Source organism: Chanodichthys erythropterus, chromosome 8 (genome assembly GCF_024489055.1).
Source record: "Chanodichthys erythropterus isolate Z2021 chromosome 8, ASM2448905v1, whole genome shotgun sequence".
Lineage (NCBI taxonomy): Eukaryota > Metazoa > Chordata > Actinopteri > Cypriniformes > Xenocyprididae > Chanodichthys > Chanodichthys erythropterus.
This window is the reverse complement of record NC_090228.1, coordinates 12,365,199-12,387,230: the sequence shown is the minus strand read 5'-3', so window position 1 is coordinate 12,387,230 and position 22,032 is coordinate 12,365,199. Positions and strand designations below refer to the sequence as shown.

At 35.9% G+C, this 22,032-nt stretch overlaps 1 protein-coding gene across 3 annotated transcripts in view; it reads left to right on the top strand.

Moving 5' to 3' along the window:
* Positions 1 to 22,032, top strand: part of nell2b (neural EGFL like 2b) — a 60,722-nt gene that overhangs the window by 923 nt on the left and 37,767 nt on the right. For 2 of the 3 annotated variants that reach the window (XM_067391006.1, XM_067391005.1), the window contains exons 2-9: positions 7,168 to 7,296; positions 14,892 to 15,042; positions 16,056 to 16,229; positions 16,334 to 16,430; positions 16,539 to 16,611; positions 16,716 to 16,798; positions 17,603 to 17,731; positions 21,473 to 21,575. In XM_067391006.1, coding sequence (XP_067247107.1) covers positions 7,168 to 7,296; positions 14,892 to 15,042; positions 16,056 to 16,229; positions 16,334 to 16,430; positions 16,539 to 16,611; positions 16,716 to 16,798; positions 17,603 to 17,731; positions 21,473 to 21,575 — 939 coding nt within the window. Of the gene's footprint in view, positions 1 to 6,173; positions 6,425 to 7,167; positions 7,297 to 14,891; positions 15,043 to 16,055; positions 16,230 to 16,333; positions 16,431 to 16,538; positions 16,612 to 16,715; positions 16,799 to 17,602; positions 17,732 to 21,472; positions 21,576 to 22,032 lie in introns of those variants that run through there. The other variant, XM_067391007.1, reaches the window with a different exon arrangement.

Genomic DNA, 22,032 nt, shown 5'->3' with positions numbered 1-22,032 from the left:
TCCAGCCATATGAAAACTGACATTCAACCTTAATTCAAATATTTTAAAAAATGTGTTAAAAGATGTAAGTATATTGTGTAGTTGTGCTTGGAGTCAATTGTTTCATGTGTGATAGTGAAATTAAATTTACAATTTTATTTCAAATTATTTTTGGCCAGGCTGTTATGCAAAGAAATTATGAACACATGCAAAAACAAGAGAGAACCAATTAAATATTAAAAACTCATTATGTTGTAGTCAATATCATATTTTAAAACATTTAAATAATATAAAAATATTTTCCTCATATTTTGATGGTTTAATTAAAATTGTTTGCGATTAAAAAGAAAAATCTTGTTTATATTTACTCTTGTGTACTTTGTTCATTTTTTGTGCTTCCTTGTCATTCGTTCATCATCTGTGCATTGTTTTTCGTGAAGCATTTAGTTGCATGCCAGCTGTGATAAACAGACATCCACTCTCATTACACGTGTAACAGAGGCCAGACTGTGAGAGTTTTGCAGGTAAACCACTGCACACTGATGCCCGCTAGAGAAGGAGGTGTTTAGCGTCATTGCAAATATCAACAGTGTTCAACAACGAATCTGAGAAATCGCATACAGCACCTTTAAATGTATTAAAATGCATTAAAAATTAATTATTGTTCAAGTAATATTTATTTAAAGTTATTTAAAGTTTCTTATTTGGTCAGTTACAAAAAGAATTGACAATCAAGTTTATATCATTTCATCAACTCTATGCCATATATCATATAACTCCAATATAGCATATCTTCTAACTAGGTTAAGAGACCTCTACAGCTCTCCTAAATAATTTAGCTAGACCTAGTCTTGACACTTAGGAACCTTTATGAATCACACTTTCTTTTAAGTCTAAGAATAAGAGTAAAATTACATCATTCTTAGAATTTTGACACACTTAAGACTAAAATTTTACTCTGAGCGGCTTTATACATACGGGCCCTGATGTTCACAAAAGTCCTAAAAGTAGAGAAAGAGAACCCAATAAAACAAATGACAAAAATATATACTTTGTCAATTATTTATTGAGAATAAGATGAGTGAGATTAGATGAATGAGATTATCCAGTGTTGCATATCTGTGAGTGGCAAAAGTATGTAAACTTTTGCTTTCAGTATCAGGTGGGACCCCCTTCTGCAGCAATTATGACAACTAAACATTTCCGGTAACTGCTAATCAATCCTGCACAACGACGAAGGAATTTTAGTCCATTCCTCAATACAGAACAGCTTCGACTCTGGGATGTTGGTGGGTTTCCGCACATGATCTGCTTGCTTCAAGTCCTTCAACAATATTTCGATTGGATTAAAGTCTGGACTTTGACTTGGCCATTCCAAAACATTAACTTTGTTCTTCTTTAACCATTCTTTGATAGAGCGACTTGTGTGCTTTGGCTAGTTGTCTTGCTAGGTGACTCACTTTCTCTTGAGCTTCAGTTCACAGACAGATGTCTTGACATTTTCCTGTAGAATTCGTTGGTAATTTAGAATTCATTGTTCCATTGTTGTAGTTCATCCCAGATGCAACAAAACAGACTCAAACCATGATACTACCACCGCCATGTTTCACAGAAGGGATAAGGTTCTTATGATGGAATTCAGTGCTTTTCTTTCTCCAAACATAACGCTTCTAATTTAAACCAAAAAGTTCTATTTTTGTCTCATCCGTCCACAAAACATTTTTCCAATAGCCATCTGGCTTGTCATGATGTTTAGCAAAATGCAGACATGCAGCAATGTTCTTCTTGGAGAGCAGTGGCTTTCTCCTTGCAACTCTGCCATGCACACAGTGATTGTTCAGTGTTCTCCTCATGGTGGACTTATGAGCATTAACATCAGCCAACGTGATAAAGTCCTTTAGTTGCTTAGAAGTTATCCTTTGTGACCTTGCGGACTATTACATGTCTTGTTTTGGAGTGATCTTTGTTAGTCAACCACTCCTGGGGAGGGTAGTTTTGCAATCCCTCCATTTGTACACAATCTGCCTACTGTGGATTTATGGAGTCCAAACTCTTTAGAGGTTTTATAACCTTTTCCAGTCTGATGAGCAAAAACAATTCTTTTTCTGAGGTCCTCAGAAATCTCCCTTTTCAGTGCCATGATACACTTCTACAAACACATGTTGTGAAGTTCAGACTTTGCTAGATCTCTGTTCTTTATATACAACAGGGCACAAACTGACACCTGATTGTCATCCCATTGATTGAGCCTAAGTTCCCCTTCAAATGAACTATGATAGTGATTAACTAATTAACTAAGCTTCACATACTTTTGCCACTCACAGATATGTAATACTGGATATTTTTTTTAATACTGGAGTATATATTTTTGTCTCATTTGTTTGATTGGGTTCTCTTTGTCTACTTTTAGGACTTTTTGTGAACATCTGATTGGGTCATATTTTTGCAGAAATGTAGAAATTTCTAAAGGATTCACAAATATTCATGCAGCACTGTATATATACTGTAACCCTAAACCCTAACCCTAACATTTTATGTAATCTTTTGCCAAATCACAAAATAAATATCCTTTACATTATAATGTTGTGATGACTAAATAAACGGTCCCACTTTATATTAAGTTGCCTTAACTACTATGTACTTACATTTAAATTAATGATTTGATACAATGCACTTATTGCGTACATACAGTACAGTCCAAAAGTTTGGAACCACTAAGATTTTTTAATGTTTTTAAAAGAAGTTTCGTCTGCTCACCAAGGCTACATTTATTTAATTAAAAATACAGTAAAAAAAAAAAAAAACAGTAATATTGTGAAATATTATTACAATTTAAAATAACTGTTTTCTATTTGAATATATTTCACAAGGTAATTTATTCCTGTGATGCAAAGCTGAATTTTCAGCATCGTTACTCCAGTCTTCAGTGTCACGTGATCCTTCAGAAATCATTCTAATATGCTGATCTGCTGCTCAAGAAACATTTAATGTGTACAATTGTACAAAATATTTGTGTACGATATTTTTTTTCAGGATTATTTGATGAATAGAAAGTTCAAAAGAACAGTGTTTATCTGAAATCTAATCTTTTGTAACATTATAAATGTCTTTACTGCCACTTTTGATTGATTTAATGCATCCTTGCTGAATAAAAGTATTCATTTCTTTAATTTCTTTTCAAAAAAATAAAAATTCTTACTGACCCCAAACTTTTGAACGGTAGTGTATAATGAAGCTTTGTATTTCAGATAAATGCTGTTCTTTTGAACTTTCTATTCATCAAGGAATCCTGAAAAAAAAGTACACAACTGTTTTCAACATTGAAAATAATCATAAATGTTTATTGAGCAGCAAATCAGCATATTAGAACGATTTCTAGATCATGTGACACTGAAGACTGGAGTAACGATGCTGAAAATTCAGCTTTGATCACAGGAATAAATTACTTTGTCAAATATATTTAAATAGTACACAGTTATTTTAAATTGTATAATATTTCACAATATTACAGTTTTTTTTTTTACTGTATTTTTAATTAAATAAATGTAGCCTTGGTGAGCAGACGAAACTTCTTTTAAAAACATTAAAAATCTTAGTGGTTCCAAACTTTTGGACTGTACTGTACATGTTTTTTTCATTGTACTTATATTTGAAAAACACCTGCATGCAATTACACTGTTGACCCATCCCTTACACCTTACCCCCACCCTTAAACCTAACCATACCACCAAAGCTTTCCCTAACCTTACCTGTATCCCAATTCAATAGCAGAAAAAGTGTTTTGCAATTCAGTATGAACCCAATAAGTACATTGTACTTATTTTTTGATGTAAGTACATAGTAGTGAAGCCCACTTAATATAAAGTGGGACCAAATAAACAAATATATACAAGTCAATGTTATTTCTTTATTTAGATTTAGTTAAGAAAATGCATATCATTATCTGACACTAGATGTCAGCATTGTATCTCTATATATTTTTATTCTGCCAACTTTAAAAAAAAAAAAGGACATTTACCTAGTGCATCAATCATTAAACAAATAAAAGGAGTTTTCTATCTATGCAATGTATAATAATGTAAAGTCATAAATAGTATACAGTTCAACTGTACATTTATGTTTTCATTATGCTATACTCTTTATGTATACTTTTTAAATAAACCTGCATTATAGCTTTAGTCTTTAACAGTCACAATGCAATATTTGTTTGTTTCTTAGCGACACCAACTCAGGTTGCGGAACAACAAGCTTTTGAAGATGAGAAATACTCCACCCTGTGATGTCAGGATAACACTCCATCCTTCATAATTGTACTTGTACATTGGATAAGTGTTTTCATGGTGCTTTTACAGAGCTGTGTGTGCCTCTCACAGGTTTAGAGAGTCTCATTCGTTAGTGAAGTGGAGACAGCAGTGAGTGCTTGTTTGAGTGAAGAGTAGTCATGTTGGATAAAGGGATCTGCTGTCATCTCTGAGTGGCTGCTTAGGTTAAGATGGTTTTGTGCTGATTAATTATAAACACAGACTCCACAGGGAACCTGTCATGTTTTCAGCAGCAGTAGCAGCAGCAGCAGCAGCAGCAATATAACGCTACATTTTTGCATTTGTGCATAAGTTTCCTTTGTCTTTTACATTGCTAATATGCTTGTTCCAACTCATACCATGCTGAAAAACCCACCTAAACTGGTCTAAGCTGGTTTTAGATTGTGTAAGCTGGTCTATCTATCTATCTATCTATCTATCTATCTATCTATCTATCTATCTATCTATCTATCTATCTATCTATCTATCTATCTATCTATCTATCTATCTATCTATCTATCTATCTATCTATCTATCTATCTATCTATCTATCTATCTATCTGTCTATCTATCTGTCTATCTGTCTATCATAAGAGTATGATCACAGCATGTTACAGTCCCCAACTGCTGCTTTTATTGAAGGCCACAAAAACTGTCATACAGACAGGCTGTTGTCTGAAACACTTGTTGTTATGTAGTGCCTGAACTGATATGGAGGACAGCTACCTCCCTGTGCATTGTTTTTAGCTGCTTTCTTTCTTAACTGATGCCTTGAGCTGTCTTTGTGGAAACTGAAAGGTGCGCACAATGACATCCAACAGTTTCTCGCTCTCTCTCTGTTTTTGCCAGCTGGTTTCTGGTATATATGCATTTACATTAATATCATGCATATTGCTATCGTGGCCTAGTAAATAATAAGTGATGGTGGGATCATGTAATCAGATTTATAGGTTTACCATCCAGATGATTCATTAATAATGCATGAGCTATCACTGCACATGCACACACAAACTCCCCGATTTTTTTTTCTTTAACGCAGTGGGATGCAGCCATATTTGCATGGAAAGGTAACAGATGCATCTGTAACATTTTTAGAAAGCAGAGCAGTGCTGAGCTTCATGTATCAAGGGTGCAAATCTGACATGTGGCGTTGTAAAATGCTTGCATGGTTGCATGACCTGTTTGATTGGTTCTGCAATTATCAAATTCTGCCTCACATGACCGTCGTCTTTGACCCTTCTCCATATGCAAATGCACTGTAGATGCCATGGCAACGTGTCTTAGTTATTTAAGTGCCGTAACACTGGATATCCAAGCAACAAAATCCTGCCCATATGACTTCAGTGGAAGAATATTTAATCATTTAATCTCCACTGAGTTATTTTAGGTCATTAACATATTGGGGAGTTAAATCTTCCAAAGAGGCACATTTTAAAACATTTTTGAATGGACTCAAGAATAATTAATAATTGATATAAAATTATTAAAGTGATTTGTTTTTAAAAATCGTATTTATTTTATTACTTCATCTAAAATACATTAAAATGCAAACAAAAATAACATTGGGTTTTATAACTTTTCAGCGAAATTGAAACAAAATTCATGAAACAGCAAAAATGTAAAACAGAAATTTAAAGTCAACTACAATATGAAACCTCATAAATGACCTGTTTTAGCTATTTGTATTTGTACAATACTTGTTTTATTGTAATGTATCTGCAAACATCAAATGTTATGTTAAACATGTTCATGTGCATGACCAGCAGGTGGCAGGATTTATGAGATGCAGGTGCGTGTGTTCAGTCTCTCTCTCTCTCCGTCTCTGGTCGAAAGAGAAGGGAGGACAGACGCACCTGCATCTCTTCACTGACCGCTCATTCACAAGAGGACACAGCATCTCCACAAGCTGAATTTTCGCCTCATGGAGTTTTCACTCTTGTTTTATATCCCCGTGTTTATTTGCTAAAGTTTTGCCGAAGTATAATGAAGGTTTGAGGATGCGTTTATTGGAGATGTATCACTGATGCGCATCTCGCTCAGTCTCCAGCAGAACATCAGCATGACGGAATAGGCGTTTCTCTCCTCCTTCACAATGGGATTATTCAAACTTTATTTTGCGCTTTGCGCTGTCGGACTTTTCTATGGTAAGCTCAGTATTTGTCAGATGTCTTATTGCTAGTGAATTTCAGCAACGGGATGGGTACCTGGTACCTTTTATTTTAGGCTCCTCAGTGGATTATGGTCACATGTAACATTTATACTATTTGAACAACTTATTATATTAATATGTAAACAAATATAATAATAAAATATTATAAAAAATTATAAAAGTTTATTGAAGTACATTATAATACTATAATATTAAAAGTTAATACAATATATATATATATATATACATACACACACACACACACAATAAGAATACATATTTAAATGTATTCAATGAAATGAATATTTACTATATATTAAAATATTTTCTGTAAAAAAATTTAAAAAATCACTTTTTGTGGGGAAAAATATTAATAACTATGTACATAATGGTGTTTTGTGATAGATTTTTTTTTGTTTTGTTTTTTGTTAATATACCGTTAATTACTTTTGTGTGATGGTGTTTTGGAGAATGTGTGAGCACATATTTATTATTCATGGCTCATGGAAAAGCTAGTGTTGATTAAATTGAATATATATTCATATATTATGTGGTTTTCTGTTTTACCACATTTATCATTGTGGTGGTCATCTAAATATACAAACGATTTTGTAGTAAAGTGTTATTTTTTTTAATATTTTTGACAAATATACAATGTGACTCGCTAAATTTAATTGCTGTTTTATTCCATTCTCTTTGTATCAGAGAAAGTGATTCCTTATGTTCATGTTCCCTTAGTTTCAGGTTTCGGGGTTGATCCAGCATTACATGTGGACATCTTCCAGGAGTTTGATCTTGTGAGGTCAAGTGCTGGAGTCTCCCAGGTCCACGGGTTCCACAATGAGAGCAGAGCTTATCTGTTTGAAGGTATGAGTAACTGGCTTTTAACAAGTCAGTTGAACTGGCGTGTGGTTTGCTTTTTTAACATCAGAGTGCAACTGACATCAGAGCATCTTTCCATAAAAAGCCTTTTCAGTGAGCCTCATCAATTTAGAGAAATTGGAATCCATTGTCAACATCTGGTGAGAGGAAACAGCCAAACAGCCAGGCAGACAGCTGGTTTAGAACGGCATAATTCCAGATCCCGCTTAATCTCTCATGAAAAATGGATCAACCCAACAGTGAAACATCAGTCCCAGGAGTAAACAGGCTCATGTGTTGAGCAGCAAGTTCTTGCCCATCAAAGAATTGTCATCCCATTCAGGAGATGCAGTTAATGAGGACAGTGAGTAGAGAAGGGAATAACATCTGGCTCCATGGCTCACTCTGAATGCCATGATGATGCTGTTTATGGCTCTAGAGCTACAGTATGATAAATAGAATCAGTTATTAAAGAACTCAGTTTCTAGAGCTTTAAAAATGAACTTTTTCATGTCATTGTCTGCTGTTCAAATTTGTTCTATTCTATTCTATTCTATTCTATTCTATTCCTGCTCTATTGCTGTCAGCGGGGGTTGAAACAAAGATGGGCATAAAAGTGCTGGATCTATTTGCAAGCTCTTTAATTAGACAAACTCAAAATAACACTATCTCAGGGTAACAGATAAGAAAGAAAAAAAACTCACGATGAACAAAACAGTCACAATGTAGCGACGAGATCAGACAAAGGCTGAACCAAACATAGGGCAAATTATACAGCGTGACACATTGAGACTATACAAAATAAATAACAAGACACAGGTGAGACACATGAGGGCAAATAAAACACCATGGTGGAGTAACTTCCTGTTGACGTTTGACGTGTTGTCAAACAAAACAGAGGCTAGCTAGGCCCTCCTTACTCCTCCTCCTCCTCCTCCTCCTCCTCCCCTCCATGCTTCCTGAAACAGTCATGAACGCACATTTAAAATCATTCTTGTCGGTTATTGGCTGGAGCATGTTTATTATGTTTCGTGGTCCAGGCTGCACCAGTTTGTTTTTGTTGCCGTTTTCTGGAGCTTGTGATGACTACAGAGACCGCGTTTTTTTTACAGTGTGTTCAGGGGACAGGCAGCGGATAGTGAGGAGATGTTTGCTGTATGTGACAAAAAATGGTTTAGCCTAAAAACGCGTGACATCGCTTACAGCACCTTCAAGGGCCAGGTTTATTCAACGGCAAATTATCAAGAAAGTGCAATTCCAAAAAAGTGCTGATGGGAGCGGAAAGTTCTGCCCGTGATCTAATGACGACCCCTGAATAAAGAACACAGACACAGCTGGAAAATTTCTATAATAATGACCAATGCAATCGACCAAGAGCAGCGCAAATTAGCATCTGGTTTAAGACACTTTTTTGGGGCATTAAATAATGGCACAAATACCAGTAAATTGACTAGCGCAAACCTTAGTAAAACACCTTGCATGATTCATTTAAATACTCTCCTGCTATAATTTTTGCGTCTGAAAGGGAAACTCCTACAAATGCATATGCAATAAGGCCAACCGCAAAAATAACCCTGTCCACTCCTTTTCAGCGCTAATTTTTCACTGTGTGTCTTTAGTAAATCCTGACAGTAGTTTTTAACTCTAAAAGAGGGTTTGCTCTGGTGTATGCTGTTAGTAAATCTGGCCCTTAATGTCTACTATATTCTATTCTATGTCTGGATTTATTCTATTGTTTTTGGTTCTCTATTATATTCTATTCTATTCTATTCAGAGTCTGATTCTATTCTATTCTATATGTCTGGTGTACTGTATTTTGTTCTATTTTGTACTTTTCCATTCTTTGTCTGTTCTGTTCTATTCTGGTCTACTGTATTTTGTTCTATTTTGTACTTTTCCATTCTATTCTATTCTATTCTATTCTATTCTATTCTATTATTTCTATACTCTATTATTTGTGTAGTTTACTGTATTCAGTTCTATTCTATTCTATTCTATTCTATTCTATTCTATTCTATTCTATTCTATTCAGTATGTCTGGTCCATTGTATTTTGTTCTAGTTTGTAATTTTACAATCTTTGTCTATTCTATTCTATTCTATTCTATTCTGTTGTATTCAATTATTTGTATACTCTATTATTTGTGTAGTTTACTGTATTCAATTCTATTCTATTCTAATTATAATCTGCTGTATTCAATTATTTTTATACTCTATTATTTGAGTAGTTTACTGTATTCAGTTCTATTCTAATCTAATCTGATCTGCTGTATTTAATTCTTTTTTATTATATTGAATAGTTTACTGTATTCAGTTCTATGCCTTCTATTCTATTCTCTTCTGTTCTGTTGTATTCAATTCTTTTTATACTCTATTATTTGAGTAGTTTACTGTATTCAGTTCTCTGCCTGCTGTTCAATTCTATTCTATTCTATTCTATTCAGAATCTAATTCTATTATATTCTATATGTCTGCTCTACTGTATTTTGTTCTATTTTGTACTTTTCCATTCTTTGTCTGTTATATTGTATTATTTCTATACTCTATTATTTGTGTAGTTTACTGTATTCAGTTCTATTCCTGCTATTCTATTCTATTCTATTCTATTCTATTCAGTATGTCTGGTCTATTGTATTTTGTTCTAGTTTGTGATTTTCCAATCTTTGTCTATTCTATTCTGTTCTACTCTGTTGTATTCAATTCTTTGTATACTCTATTATTTGTGTACAGTAGTTTACTGTATTCAGTTCTATTCTATTCTATTCTATTCTATTCTATTCTAATCTAATCTAATTCTAATCTGCTGTATTCAATTATTTTTATACTCTATTATTTGAGTAGTTGACTGTATTCAGTTCTATTCTAATCTAATCTGATCTGCTGTATTTAATTCTTTTTTACTATATTGAATAGTTTACTGTATTCAGTTCTATGCCTGCGATTCTGTTCTGTTCTGTTCTATTCTATTCTATTCTATTCTATTCTGTTCTGTTCTGTTTTGTTCTGCTGTATTCAATTCTTTTTATACTGTATTATTTGAGTAGTTTACTGTATTCAGTTCTCTGCCTGCTGTTCTATTCTATTCTATTCTATTCTATTCTATTCTAATTGTCTGCTTTGTTGTATTCTACTCGGTTCCTTTCTGCTCTGTTCTACTCTGTTTAGTTTTTTGTCTGTACTGTTCTATTCCATTCCATTCTGTTCATCTGGAGGGCCGTTTTTGCAGATCTGTCTTCAGCAGATCTGTCCTCTGGTGATTTATAGGTGGCTGTTTATCCAGATTGACATCCCACTCTGAGCAGTTTGGGTTAAGTGTCTTCTTGCTCAAGGGCACAATGGTGATAGTCATTCTCTGATTTCTGGCTCAACCACTCTTCAGCACCTTAGGACAAAACCACCAACATTTTATTTACTTAGCAATATCCTGTCACCACTCCCATGACCTATAATGATGACAGATTTTTATGCATGCAGTAACGTTCTGGGTTTGCAGTTAGCCAGCATCTGTGTCATCACTTCTGTTCCGCACTGCAGTATGAATGGTGTATGAGAGACTGCAATTCTGGGAAATGTATTTATACTGGATACAATCTATGTGTGCAACTGTACACCCATAAACACACACACAAAAGGTACACACTTCATTAGACAGACTTAGGATGCATTCATATTTGGCAGAAAAAACAAAGTCTGACATTCTAGGATAAGCAGAGGCATTTGATATCTGTGGAAGCAATAGTCTTGTTCTAATTTGGGCAGGTGGCACCTCCACAGTATTGATTGGCACTCCAGTAAATGCCAGTGGGATTGCGGAATTGGGATCTAACAGACAGGCTCCGAGACAAGGTCATAAATGTGCAGAATGCAGATGAGAGACCTATCAATGTCCGTCAATGACATCCATGCTGTGCTGTTTATAAAGAAGGGGAAAGGAGAAAGAGGGGAGGATGGGGAGATATTAGAGATAATTCAAGGCTAAACATGCTTTTGTGACACTGTAGCCAGACATTGTGGCATTGAGTAAGTGCGGGTGGGCGGTATGAACAAAATCTTATATCCAGTGGCGGAGCCGGAATGGCACTGACATCTGATTGGCCTCCCCAGGTGCCACACCAGAATTTAATTTACTATGCAGTTTGATGCTAATTGAAATTTAATTTCACCTCTTGTTGAATACAGTAATTATTTCGATGTGCAGCGAATGTGCACTGTTCCACAGAAACGTATATACTGTACTGTATCACGGTAGTTATTTTTGTTGGAAATTCAACAAGTAGCTTATATATTAAGCACAGTAACTGTTGAGGAATGGAGTGAATTAAAGGGATAATTCATCCAAAAATGTAAATTCTGTCATTATTAACTCAGCATGATTTTTGTGGACTGCAAAAGGTGAATTTTGGAATATCCTGGACACTGTTCTCAATATAATGAAAGCTCCAACATGTCAAAATAACCTCCAAAAAGTGTTTTATCACATATGCACATATGATGTATATCATTACAGTGCCCAGTGCTAATATATGCGTCTATAAGTCTGAGTGTGAATGTTATACGTAATAACTTGTCTTTACTGAATTAATACGCAAATGGGTGGAACAGAGCAGAAGCAAATAATAAAAGAAAGAAGTTTGGCTCAATTGTACCTCTTCCATCAGACCTGGTGCTGACTGGGTCTTTTAAGTGCTAGGATCAGATTCCTGCTCATTCATCAGCTATTTGAGCATTCAGCAGCCAAAAGGGACATCAGCTAAGTGTTTCTCCTGCACAAAGATGTGGTCTGGACCAGACAAATACGCTACGTCACTCGTATCTCTCAACCTGCATTCCCAAACTGAGATTCCATGTCTGCAGTACTATCACATATTTTGCAAAGACTTAAAGGGATACTTCACCCAAAAATGAAAATTCTGTCATCATTTTCTGACCCTCACATCGTTCCAAACCTGTATGACTTATGTGGAATACAAAAGAAGGTGTTTAGCTGATTGAAAAGACAAGAATGTGAAACTGTTAAACTGTTCATTTAATACTCTCATTTGCTGCACTGCTTCTGTTCCCAGCCATTGTTTGGTCACACAGCTTTGAAGCAAGGAGACCTATGTCTTTTGATTAATGCAATGTTAATTTGAAGAGAGACACTTGTTCGCTTTGTCATTATAATAGGCTGTGAATAATTCATCAGTTGTAAAAATGAACGTTTTTTTCACTTTAAACTTTCATTAAGGTACGTTTCAATGGTGTTAGGACACACTTTTAAGAGCTTGCATCATAAGCAGCCTGACTTTTGATCAATTTAAGTGCTTTTTAGATGAAATTGCTCATATTATTGCTGGCACAGATACTCAACATCATTAGAAAAAAAACACCTGCAACCTTCTTGAAAGGTTTTTAATTTATATTCTGCCGGAATAGTGTCGACCGAGTTACATAATTTGCATCACACCGTGTTTATCTTGCTCCCAGGAGCACAGTTCTCGTTTATCATTATTGAAGTTATTGGTTCTCTTGAGCTGATAGCTGGGCTGGGGTGTTTGATAATTTGGAGCGATTGATTATAGATTCACGATGTTAAAAAAAAACAAAAAAAAAAACTTCTTGCTGAATGGTGAGTGTATCCTCATGGCCTGAAATCAGTGAACCTAAATGTCAGAGATGAATAAACTAGCATTTTTTTATGTTAATTTAAAAACAACCTAATATATAAATATTTAAATGTATATTATTCAATTAATTTATAAATAATTCTTTTTTTTAATATTTAGCTAACTCTATCTGTACATATGTGTATCCATTTATAGCTCTTTATCTGTATAGATTCATCATGCACTGTATTTATTTATTTTATATGGATTTTAAATGTATTTATGAGTCATTACTTGTAATTTGCATAATTTCCTAGCAGATGCAGCCCCTAGATGCTCTTTGACCTTTAAATGCTGCCAACGAACGTCTAGCCTTTGATTTACAGCACATGAATACAACCCTCAATGGTGATTGCAATAGAAGGATAGCACATCTGAGACGAAGTGTCGATCCAATGGAAATTAATCAGAGAGGTGTCAGAAAAAACCTGTTTTCCAAGCTCTACCCCAGAGGACTTTAATGCTGATACTTGTGAACTGTCCTGGAATCCATTAGATCAGCTGTGCTGTCCTCTGCGGATTGTCGAGGTTACCAGGTTAGCTTCAGCTCACTGTCGTACAGTGTATTTGATTAATGAAGGCGGTGAAACTGCCTCATTCCTGCCATACAATAGGCTCACGGCTGCAGCTTACAACTCCCCTGAGCTTTACTTGACAATAGCTACAGAACATTAGTGTTCCCCGGTTGGCCTTTATGTGTGTGCGAGTGTGTGTGTTGCATTTTTTTTTTCACCCTTTGAGAGGACCAGACCCATACATTTCTTATGTTTTGACAGGACTGATTTAAACATTTGTCCCTGAGGAGACAGTCAACTTCCTGTGTCCTCCTCAGCCAGCTCATCACATCTCCCAGTGTGTTTCCTCCTTCCTTGTGTCTCTTTTATTATTTCTGTGCTATTGCCACTGACATCAGTGTTGCGACATGACCTACATATCAGTCTACCTTCCTCATTTCCTTAAAATTTGTATGCTCCAAGGAGGTCTTTAATTGTCATGATCATGTTCTGTTTACTTTTTACACAGCATAGTTTTCAACTAAAAATGGAAAACTAATGCGTTTTGGCCATTCATTTACATGAAAATAGCATTTTGGGGGCCAAATGCAAGCTTTTGAAAATAGGTTTCAAAGTGCAAGTTTTTTTTTGAAAATGATACCGTTATCATCTCTGTGTAAACTACAAAAACCGTGAATCTGTGACGGCATGCACTTGCGTATTACTTGTTTCAAGGCTAGTCGTTTTTGCGGATTTGTGTGAATGGGGATCGTTTACAAAGATTGTGTTGTGTAAACGTACCTTTAGTTTTTCTTGTTTCTCTTTTGCCTTAGTTCTATTCCACTCATTAGTTACTATAGTCTTCGATTAGTCACACCTGTTCCCTGTTCGGTTAATTATCCTCCCTTGTGTATTTAAGCCTTCAGTTTTCCTCTGTTCTTTTTCTTGTGTTTATCGTTATGTGGTTTATGTTGTATTGCTTTCTCTGGTCATTAAATATCATTTTACTGTTCTTTCTGCGTTATGCATTGTTTGTGGATTATCAATATAAGCCAACCTGTTACAATAATACCTGGAAAAAGCTATTTGTTAGAATTCCCATTCATCTCAATGTTTAACAGTGACATGGAGATGGATGGATCAAACATTTTCATCAGTCTGATCTGTTCCGTGTTCCTTTAATATTTAAAGCCTGTAAGATCATATATAAAGTTGATCTACGTTGAATGAGTAAGTGCATCACAATTTCCTGAACACTGAATTTATCTCTTTTTAAAAGATACATTTTTCAGTTGATTCAGAAGTGATTTAGGGAGTGCAGAATGAAGCTTACTTCATTAGATACAGAATAATTCAGTGCCTCATGTCTTGTGTCAGTCACGATTGCATATTGTTTCTAAATAGGGTAGTGTCTGTTTTTAATGTATTGCATTCCTCTCGTTTTCTGTCACTCTCTCCATCAGGCTCATCAAGGAATGCAAGAGCTTCCCTCAAGGCAGCAGAGAAAATTCTTCAGAAGTTGAGAGGAAGAACAGAGTTCACTCTTCTACTGACCCTCAAACAGGAGAAATTCAGCTCAGGAGTGCTGCTGTCCATCCACTATGGAGAACAGAGGTATCTATCTATCTATCTATCTATCTATCTATCTATCTATCTATCTATCTATCTATCTATCTATCTATCTATCTGTCTATCTGTCTATCTGTCTGTCTGTCTGTCTGTCTGTCTGAAGATAAGACTGAATTTTTGCATTTTAATCATTTTTATGGGGTGTAGATGTGCATAGGTTTCCTTTGTCTTTTACATTGCTGTATAATATGCTTACCATGCTGAGAAAACCACCTAAACCTGGCTAAGCTGGTCTAAGCTGGTTTTAGATGATTTAAGCTGGTGTTCCAGCATGACCAAGCTGAAAAGTAGACAAAATCCCTAAAAAATCCACCAAAAGACCAGCCTGTCCAGGTTTTGAGACCATCTATCTGAGGCAACATCTATCTATCTATCTATCTATCTATCTATCTATCTATCTATCTATCTATCTATCTATCTATCTATCTATCTATCTATCTATCCATCCATCCATCCATCCATCCATCCATCCATCCATCCATCCATCCATCCATCCATCCATCCATCCATCCATCCATCCATCCATCCATCCATCCTTCGGCTTATCGGTGCATCCATATAGGCTTTTGCTCAAGTAAAACCTTTTTCTGTTTTTTCTAATTTAATTCACTGTTTCTCAGAGGAACACATAATCTCTTCTCCTGATGGAATGTCTGTAACGTTTCTGATTAGGGTGTCCAGTGACATTTCTTAAACACACACAGTATTGATTCTACCACCTCTTTAAGGTCAGCACTCGGAGTGCCGGCCAAGAGATTCATGGATCACTGCTCGTCTTCACATTCATTCAGAACTCACACATTCCCTTGAGCTCCATTTTTCCCTGCTGCTTTGCCACACTCCAGAATTTAATAATAACCATTTGGCTTAACCTGCAGAAGTCTTATGCATGGGAACATAAGAATTATGGCAGCAGTTATTTCCAGGAGTTCTTAGATTTTAAGCAATTGATTCATGATTATAACATAGTAAATCTTTTTCCTTGGCTTCCTCCTCAGGTTTCTGGAGGTAGAGAGCAGCGGTCTGCGTAACGAGATCCGTCTCTTCTTCCAAACCTCAGACCAGCGGCAGCAGAAAGAGGTCTTCCCCTATAGTCTGGCAGATGGACACTGGCACAAAGTCTCGCTGGCATTCAGCACCACCCAAGTGGTGCTCCATATTGACTGCAACAGGTGAATAGCTTGAGAATAAAAGGACCACCAAAGATGGATTTAAATACCTTGTATTCATCCTTATCAATGTTCACTCATTGCTTTTTATTTGTACTCGCTTTCAGAATTTATGAAAGGATTGTGGAGGCACCATCTATGGACTTTCCCAGAGGAACAAACATCTGGCTTGGTCAAAGAAATGACGCCCACGGTTTCTTCAGGGTACAACATAGCCTTGCACATTAGAAATAGACTATAAAATATGTAAAAGTTGTACATTTGTCCTCTCTACATCTCTCTGACTTGCTTTCTGCAATATCTTTCTGTCAGGGAGTGATGCAAGATGTTCAGTTGGTAGTCTTACCCCATGGATACATCGTCCAGTGTCCAGATCTCAACCGCAGTAAGTGCATGCTCTCTGTATACGGCACAGAAACAAAAATATCTATGCACTTTGTTTACTCACTGGTCTGGAAATGCCATTAATGTACGTCCACCACATTGCAGCTTGTCCCACTTGTAATGATTTCCATGGGCTGGTTCAGAAGATCATGGAACTTCAAGATATTTTGGCTAAAACATCAAACAAGGCAAGTTTGTAAAAATGTTTAGCATTGGGGTAGCCTGACTTCAAAAACGGATTTTTCTGCTTGCTCGAATTATTTAATTATACTGAGCTAATGCAAAACAATTGTTGAATTTTGCCAGTTTCAGTTTCATTCTGTGCAATGAATTTAAATTTGTAATATAGAAGTTTATTTAATCTGTTTGCATTGGGACTACATGAATAATGTAGGAGGAATGTTGAAATTAAGCAATATTTTATGTTGTTCTGAGCAAAATGACAAAAGATGGAGATCTGTTAGGGTTGTCTTAAATGAGTTTTTGTTGGTGGTTACCTTTGTGGTGAAGAGTGGAAAAAAATATTACTTTAGGATGCTAATGTTGCTGTTGTTAGCTAGTAGTTAGTTTGATGTGTTTCATTTTATTGGGACTTAATTTTCTTTGTACTATACAAGGTTTAGTGTGCAGAGCCCCTAAAGGGACATGGTGATGTAAAGGAAAAAACATATTTTAATGCTTTTGCATTCTTTCACCAAAGTTCTGCATTCCCCTGAGTTTTTTGCGTTTTTTTCCCTCCATCATCATGTCTCTTTAGGGGCTCCGCAGTAGTGTGTGTGTGTGTTAGATGTCACTAGTTTTCATGTGCTATGTTTAATGTCCTTAGTAGTGAACACCACAAGTGCTTCCTTTGTCATAAATCTCTTATTTCCCCCTCCTTCTAACATACATTTTTTTGCTTGCTCTTCATTTTTTTTGTATCGTCTACCGCTATATTGATTCATCATTCAGTCACACCGTCTCTTCTTCCTCATGTCTTTATTGTGCTCTAGTTGGCACTTGCCGAAGAGAAGATGAAGTACTTGGATGGCTGTTACTGTGAGAGGACGTGCACCCTGAATGGAGAGATATACAGGGATGATGATGCTTGGATAGATGGATGCAGAAACTGCACATGCTCAGTAAGCTCATGTATTGCCAGGACAGGGTAATTTTGGATTATTTGTTTGGTATTTTAAACAAGAGATGGCTTTAAAACTACAAACTCAAGGGCTGTTCACAATACCAGTGATTTTCAGCGACAAAACAACTAGAAATCATTGTTTGTCATTGATAGTTACTAATTTGAGACATGAGTGACAGTGCAAATTATGGAAATAAGCTATGATGTGACTACTACATGTGGGATCAAAGCATTTTTTCCTGTCCCCTAAGGGGACATGGTGATGGGGAAAAAATGTTTTCAGTGCTTTTGTGTTCTCTCACAAAAAATTTGCATTCATTTGAAAAGTATTGCACTCCCCTAAAACTTTGTGTTCACTCATAAAACATCTGCTTTTCTAGCAAAACTATTGCATTCCACAAGAAACTAAAAAATATAGATTTTCCTACCACGTTATTTCTATCACAAAATTTTTGGGAAACTGTCTGCTGTTTGAATGCAGGGTAAGTACCAGTGTCACTGCAGGTCTGAAGGTTTTCAGCAGACCCATTTTCAATAAAAATGAAAACAATATTTGAAAAGTGGAAATAAAGTGCCTAACGAGTGTTTATTAATGAAATATTTATCGTATAGGGTTAGGGGTAGATGTAGGGAGGGCTTTATTGACCCAATAAGGCGGCATCCATTTAATAATTTTAATAAATATAATCATTCACACTCTGTTATTATTGCATCCTGTTAATGTACATCAATACTGAGGTGCAAACTGTATCTGCCACTATTTATCAGTATAAATAGCATCTACACTATGTATAAATAACAACTATTTGCACTTATTGCATAGAACTGCTACCTTTATATAGTGTAAATAGAATATATTGCTATTTTCACTTATTGTAAATAACATATCGCTAAGAAAATGCTGCTGTCACTTGAAGTGAAGAGTATGCAAGCTTTGGCACATACTACTTTGTCATAATTAGCCTTTCGCCGAGCCCCGCCCCCCTTAGTTACTGTTGCTTTGTCCGACAAGCCGTGGCGCTGTCACTCCACACGCAGTGAAAAATACATCGCGGAACAAAGAGGATACTGAACACACATCGACAGACAAGACAGAGTAGGTTACTTATGATATTAAACAAAGTCCCAGCTTTCAAACCGTGTAGTTATTAAAGAAATTCAAACAATAAAAACCTATTTGTTGCTCTTTAATGTGTCGTGACCATGGTCGTGACAGATTGCTGTAGATCCTCACCTCAACCGCTCGTAAAAAACGATCATCTCTTCCTATTAGTCCATGAACATGAGAATGAATGTTGTTTCAAACACGGAAAGACGTCAATATACACCATTTTTCAAGTTTTACTCCACCGAGGTTAATCTTTTAACTACTGGCTGCTTTGACGGACAAAATGGCGGATGCAGCGTTCTGATTGGTTAGATCGCTTGTCAATCAAACTCCCGGCGAAAGGTCAATTGTGTCCTTAACGGATGTTCTTTCGCTTACTTACGCAACCTATAACTGTTTAAACTGCCAATCATGTTGTCACAGTTAAAATCCTCCACATTCAATTCAATTTAATTTTCTTCCATTTCAGAGAAAAATGTAGTCGCACGTTGATCTGCCAGTCATGGGTCTTTCATGCAGAGAACTCTCCTCATCTTTGCATAATGATGCATTTAAAAGTTAATGACCAAACGCATCGTTCTAAAAGTTCACAATGCTGTTGCAGATGAAATATAATGTGGATTTTGTCAGGTTAGATACTGATTATTAATCACTCAAACCAGGGGCGATTCTAGGATTTTGATTTTAAGGGGGCTCAGCCCCCAATAAGGGTATGATTACAAAAATATTATTTGACTGACTGTTGCTCATTTGCAGACCTACTCCCGCACGACAAGAAAAAATGTCGTATATCCATCTACAATGAAATATAAATTATTTTAGTTTTTTAGCTATTTAGCCTTTATAATCAACAATACGGTTGGATATTCATAAAGTCACCACATGAAAATTGATGTCATTTTAAGTATTTTAACTAACCAGCTAATGTTCATTAAGAATATAGACAAACCATGCATGTATTAATGTAATTGTCTATTGGCAATATGATTAATCTGTTCTATATTTATTTCTATTTATTAAAAATAACAACATGAATTATCAATTTGCCACTTCTATAAATCAAGTACAAATCTAGTATAAATAGTATAAATCAAGAAAATCAAAAATCCCTTTACTCTATGCTTACTCTAATTTATGTATCACGACACTCCTCCTGATTCATTATTACTTAATACAAAACTATATTTAATAATACAAAACAAAATAACTCCACATTCTCTCTCTGGGCCATCTAGTGCTTTCAGACAATGATGTGTGTCATTTCTGTGCATGGCTGCATAATGTAATGTCAAAATACATTATAATATGTCTGTAATTGTAAAAACTAAATTAAAATAAATCATGATCGTTTTCTGAATCTAAAGTATGTTTTCATGGGTGTTAATCACTTAATTTTGTAGGAATAAAAAAACAACTATCACACAAGGGCTGAAGGTGAACGCAGCGAAACGTATTTGTATTGGATGAGAAACCGAGCCGTCCCGTGTGCTCCGGATGCTCCAGTAATACATTATGTAAACTGCAATGCATTTATGACAAAAAACTTCACCGATGCAGATGTAATATCATAGCATTATCAATCTATCAATAAATGCACGCACACACGACACACACCTTGTGCTCTCTGATGTTCGCTCTGCTCGGCGCCCCTGCAGATTGAAAAATGCGCTAAATCCAAGCAGACTCAGATAAGGGGAGGAGCCGAAACTTGACGCAGCTTGCCGCCGTTTCAAATGAGTTTTTTTAAAGGGGACTGAAGCGATCAAAAATTTATTAATCATTTTTTTTTTTTTTAGGGGGGCTGGGCAGAAGTTTAGGGGGGCTGAAGCCCCCCTAAAAAGGGCCTAGTGACGCCCCTGACTCAAACCCCTTTATCTTAACTGCTCTGCTTAACCGTTGGTCTCGCACATCTGTCATGTTTGTAGTTTTTTAACACTTTTTATTCGCATTTGTAGTTCTAATCGAATCCTCGTCCACAGCGCAATGTGTTATGGGCAAAATTAGTTGTTGCACTGTGCACAGATTTGCACTTCAGATTCTAATTGGAAAAAGTAGACTATCTGGGTATCTTTGGAATACTCGTTTCAACATAGTATGATTTGGGATGCACTAATTCTAATTTTGAATGCTATTTAGGACAGATAGTATGCGAAATGGAACGCAGCATGTGTGCAAATAGCATCTATCGCTATTTTCACTATGGCTGCTGCCATAAATTATACTCTATTACAAGTAACTCACCCTAAACCAAACGCTAACTCTAACCGTACCTCAATAGTAATTAACTATACATGCAGTTAATTTATATTACTCAGTATTTATTTGAGTAAGTACAATGCAACTTTATCACTTTAAAATAAAGTGTAACCAAATGTTAAGTTTTGTAGCCTTAAATAGTACACAAGTTTGGCAAGTCAAGCTGTTTTGTAGCTGTCAGTGTGTGGGAACGCAACCTCAAATATTTGTTGAATGGCTTTGTTGTAGTTGTGAAGATTTTGAAGATCTGACAATCTGAGTTGCCAGCAACACTCATGTAAAGTCTGATTCTGTTAGCTTATTTTGCAGAATCGTGATTTTGAAGCTATTTTTTTTTTTGATGAAGACGGTGGTGTGTGTGTATTCCACCTGCAGAACGGTACAGTGGAGTGTCAGAGTATTTTCTGCCCACCACCTCAGTGCCCCCCTGATACAGCTCCAATCTACATGCCTGGAGCATGCTGTAAAGAGTGCCAGCGTGAGTATACACACAAACAAACACAAAATGAGGCCATGCGTCTATCAAGATGCATATATTTCACAAGTTTTCCTCTCTCCCTTCTTCTCAAGTTTGCTCCTTTTGCTCTCCATCATCTCACTTTTCTCCTCACTATCTTTCTTTCCACCCAAATCTTTTTTATAATCATGCTGCGGTCTTGATGACAAACTGACCACATCCCTGTGTTGCTAGGTTACTGCTGCCACAAATTCGAATGTCAACACATACACAACGCAGTCACACACTTTCACTGGTATCATTAATAATTCAAGGCCAGTGTGCAGCATGTTGTGTTTGAGTGAGCAGAGCTAATGTGCAGAAGCTAATAGCAGTTTGACTGATGACCAGGACTTTATTTAACACTGCGCTCTGGTAGGCTTAATCCAACATGCTTGTCCAATCGATGCTTTACTGGTTTGTGCTCTAAATCGCCTTG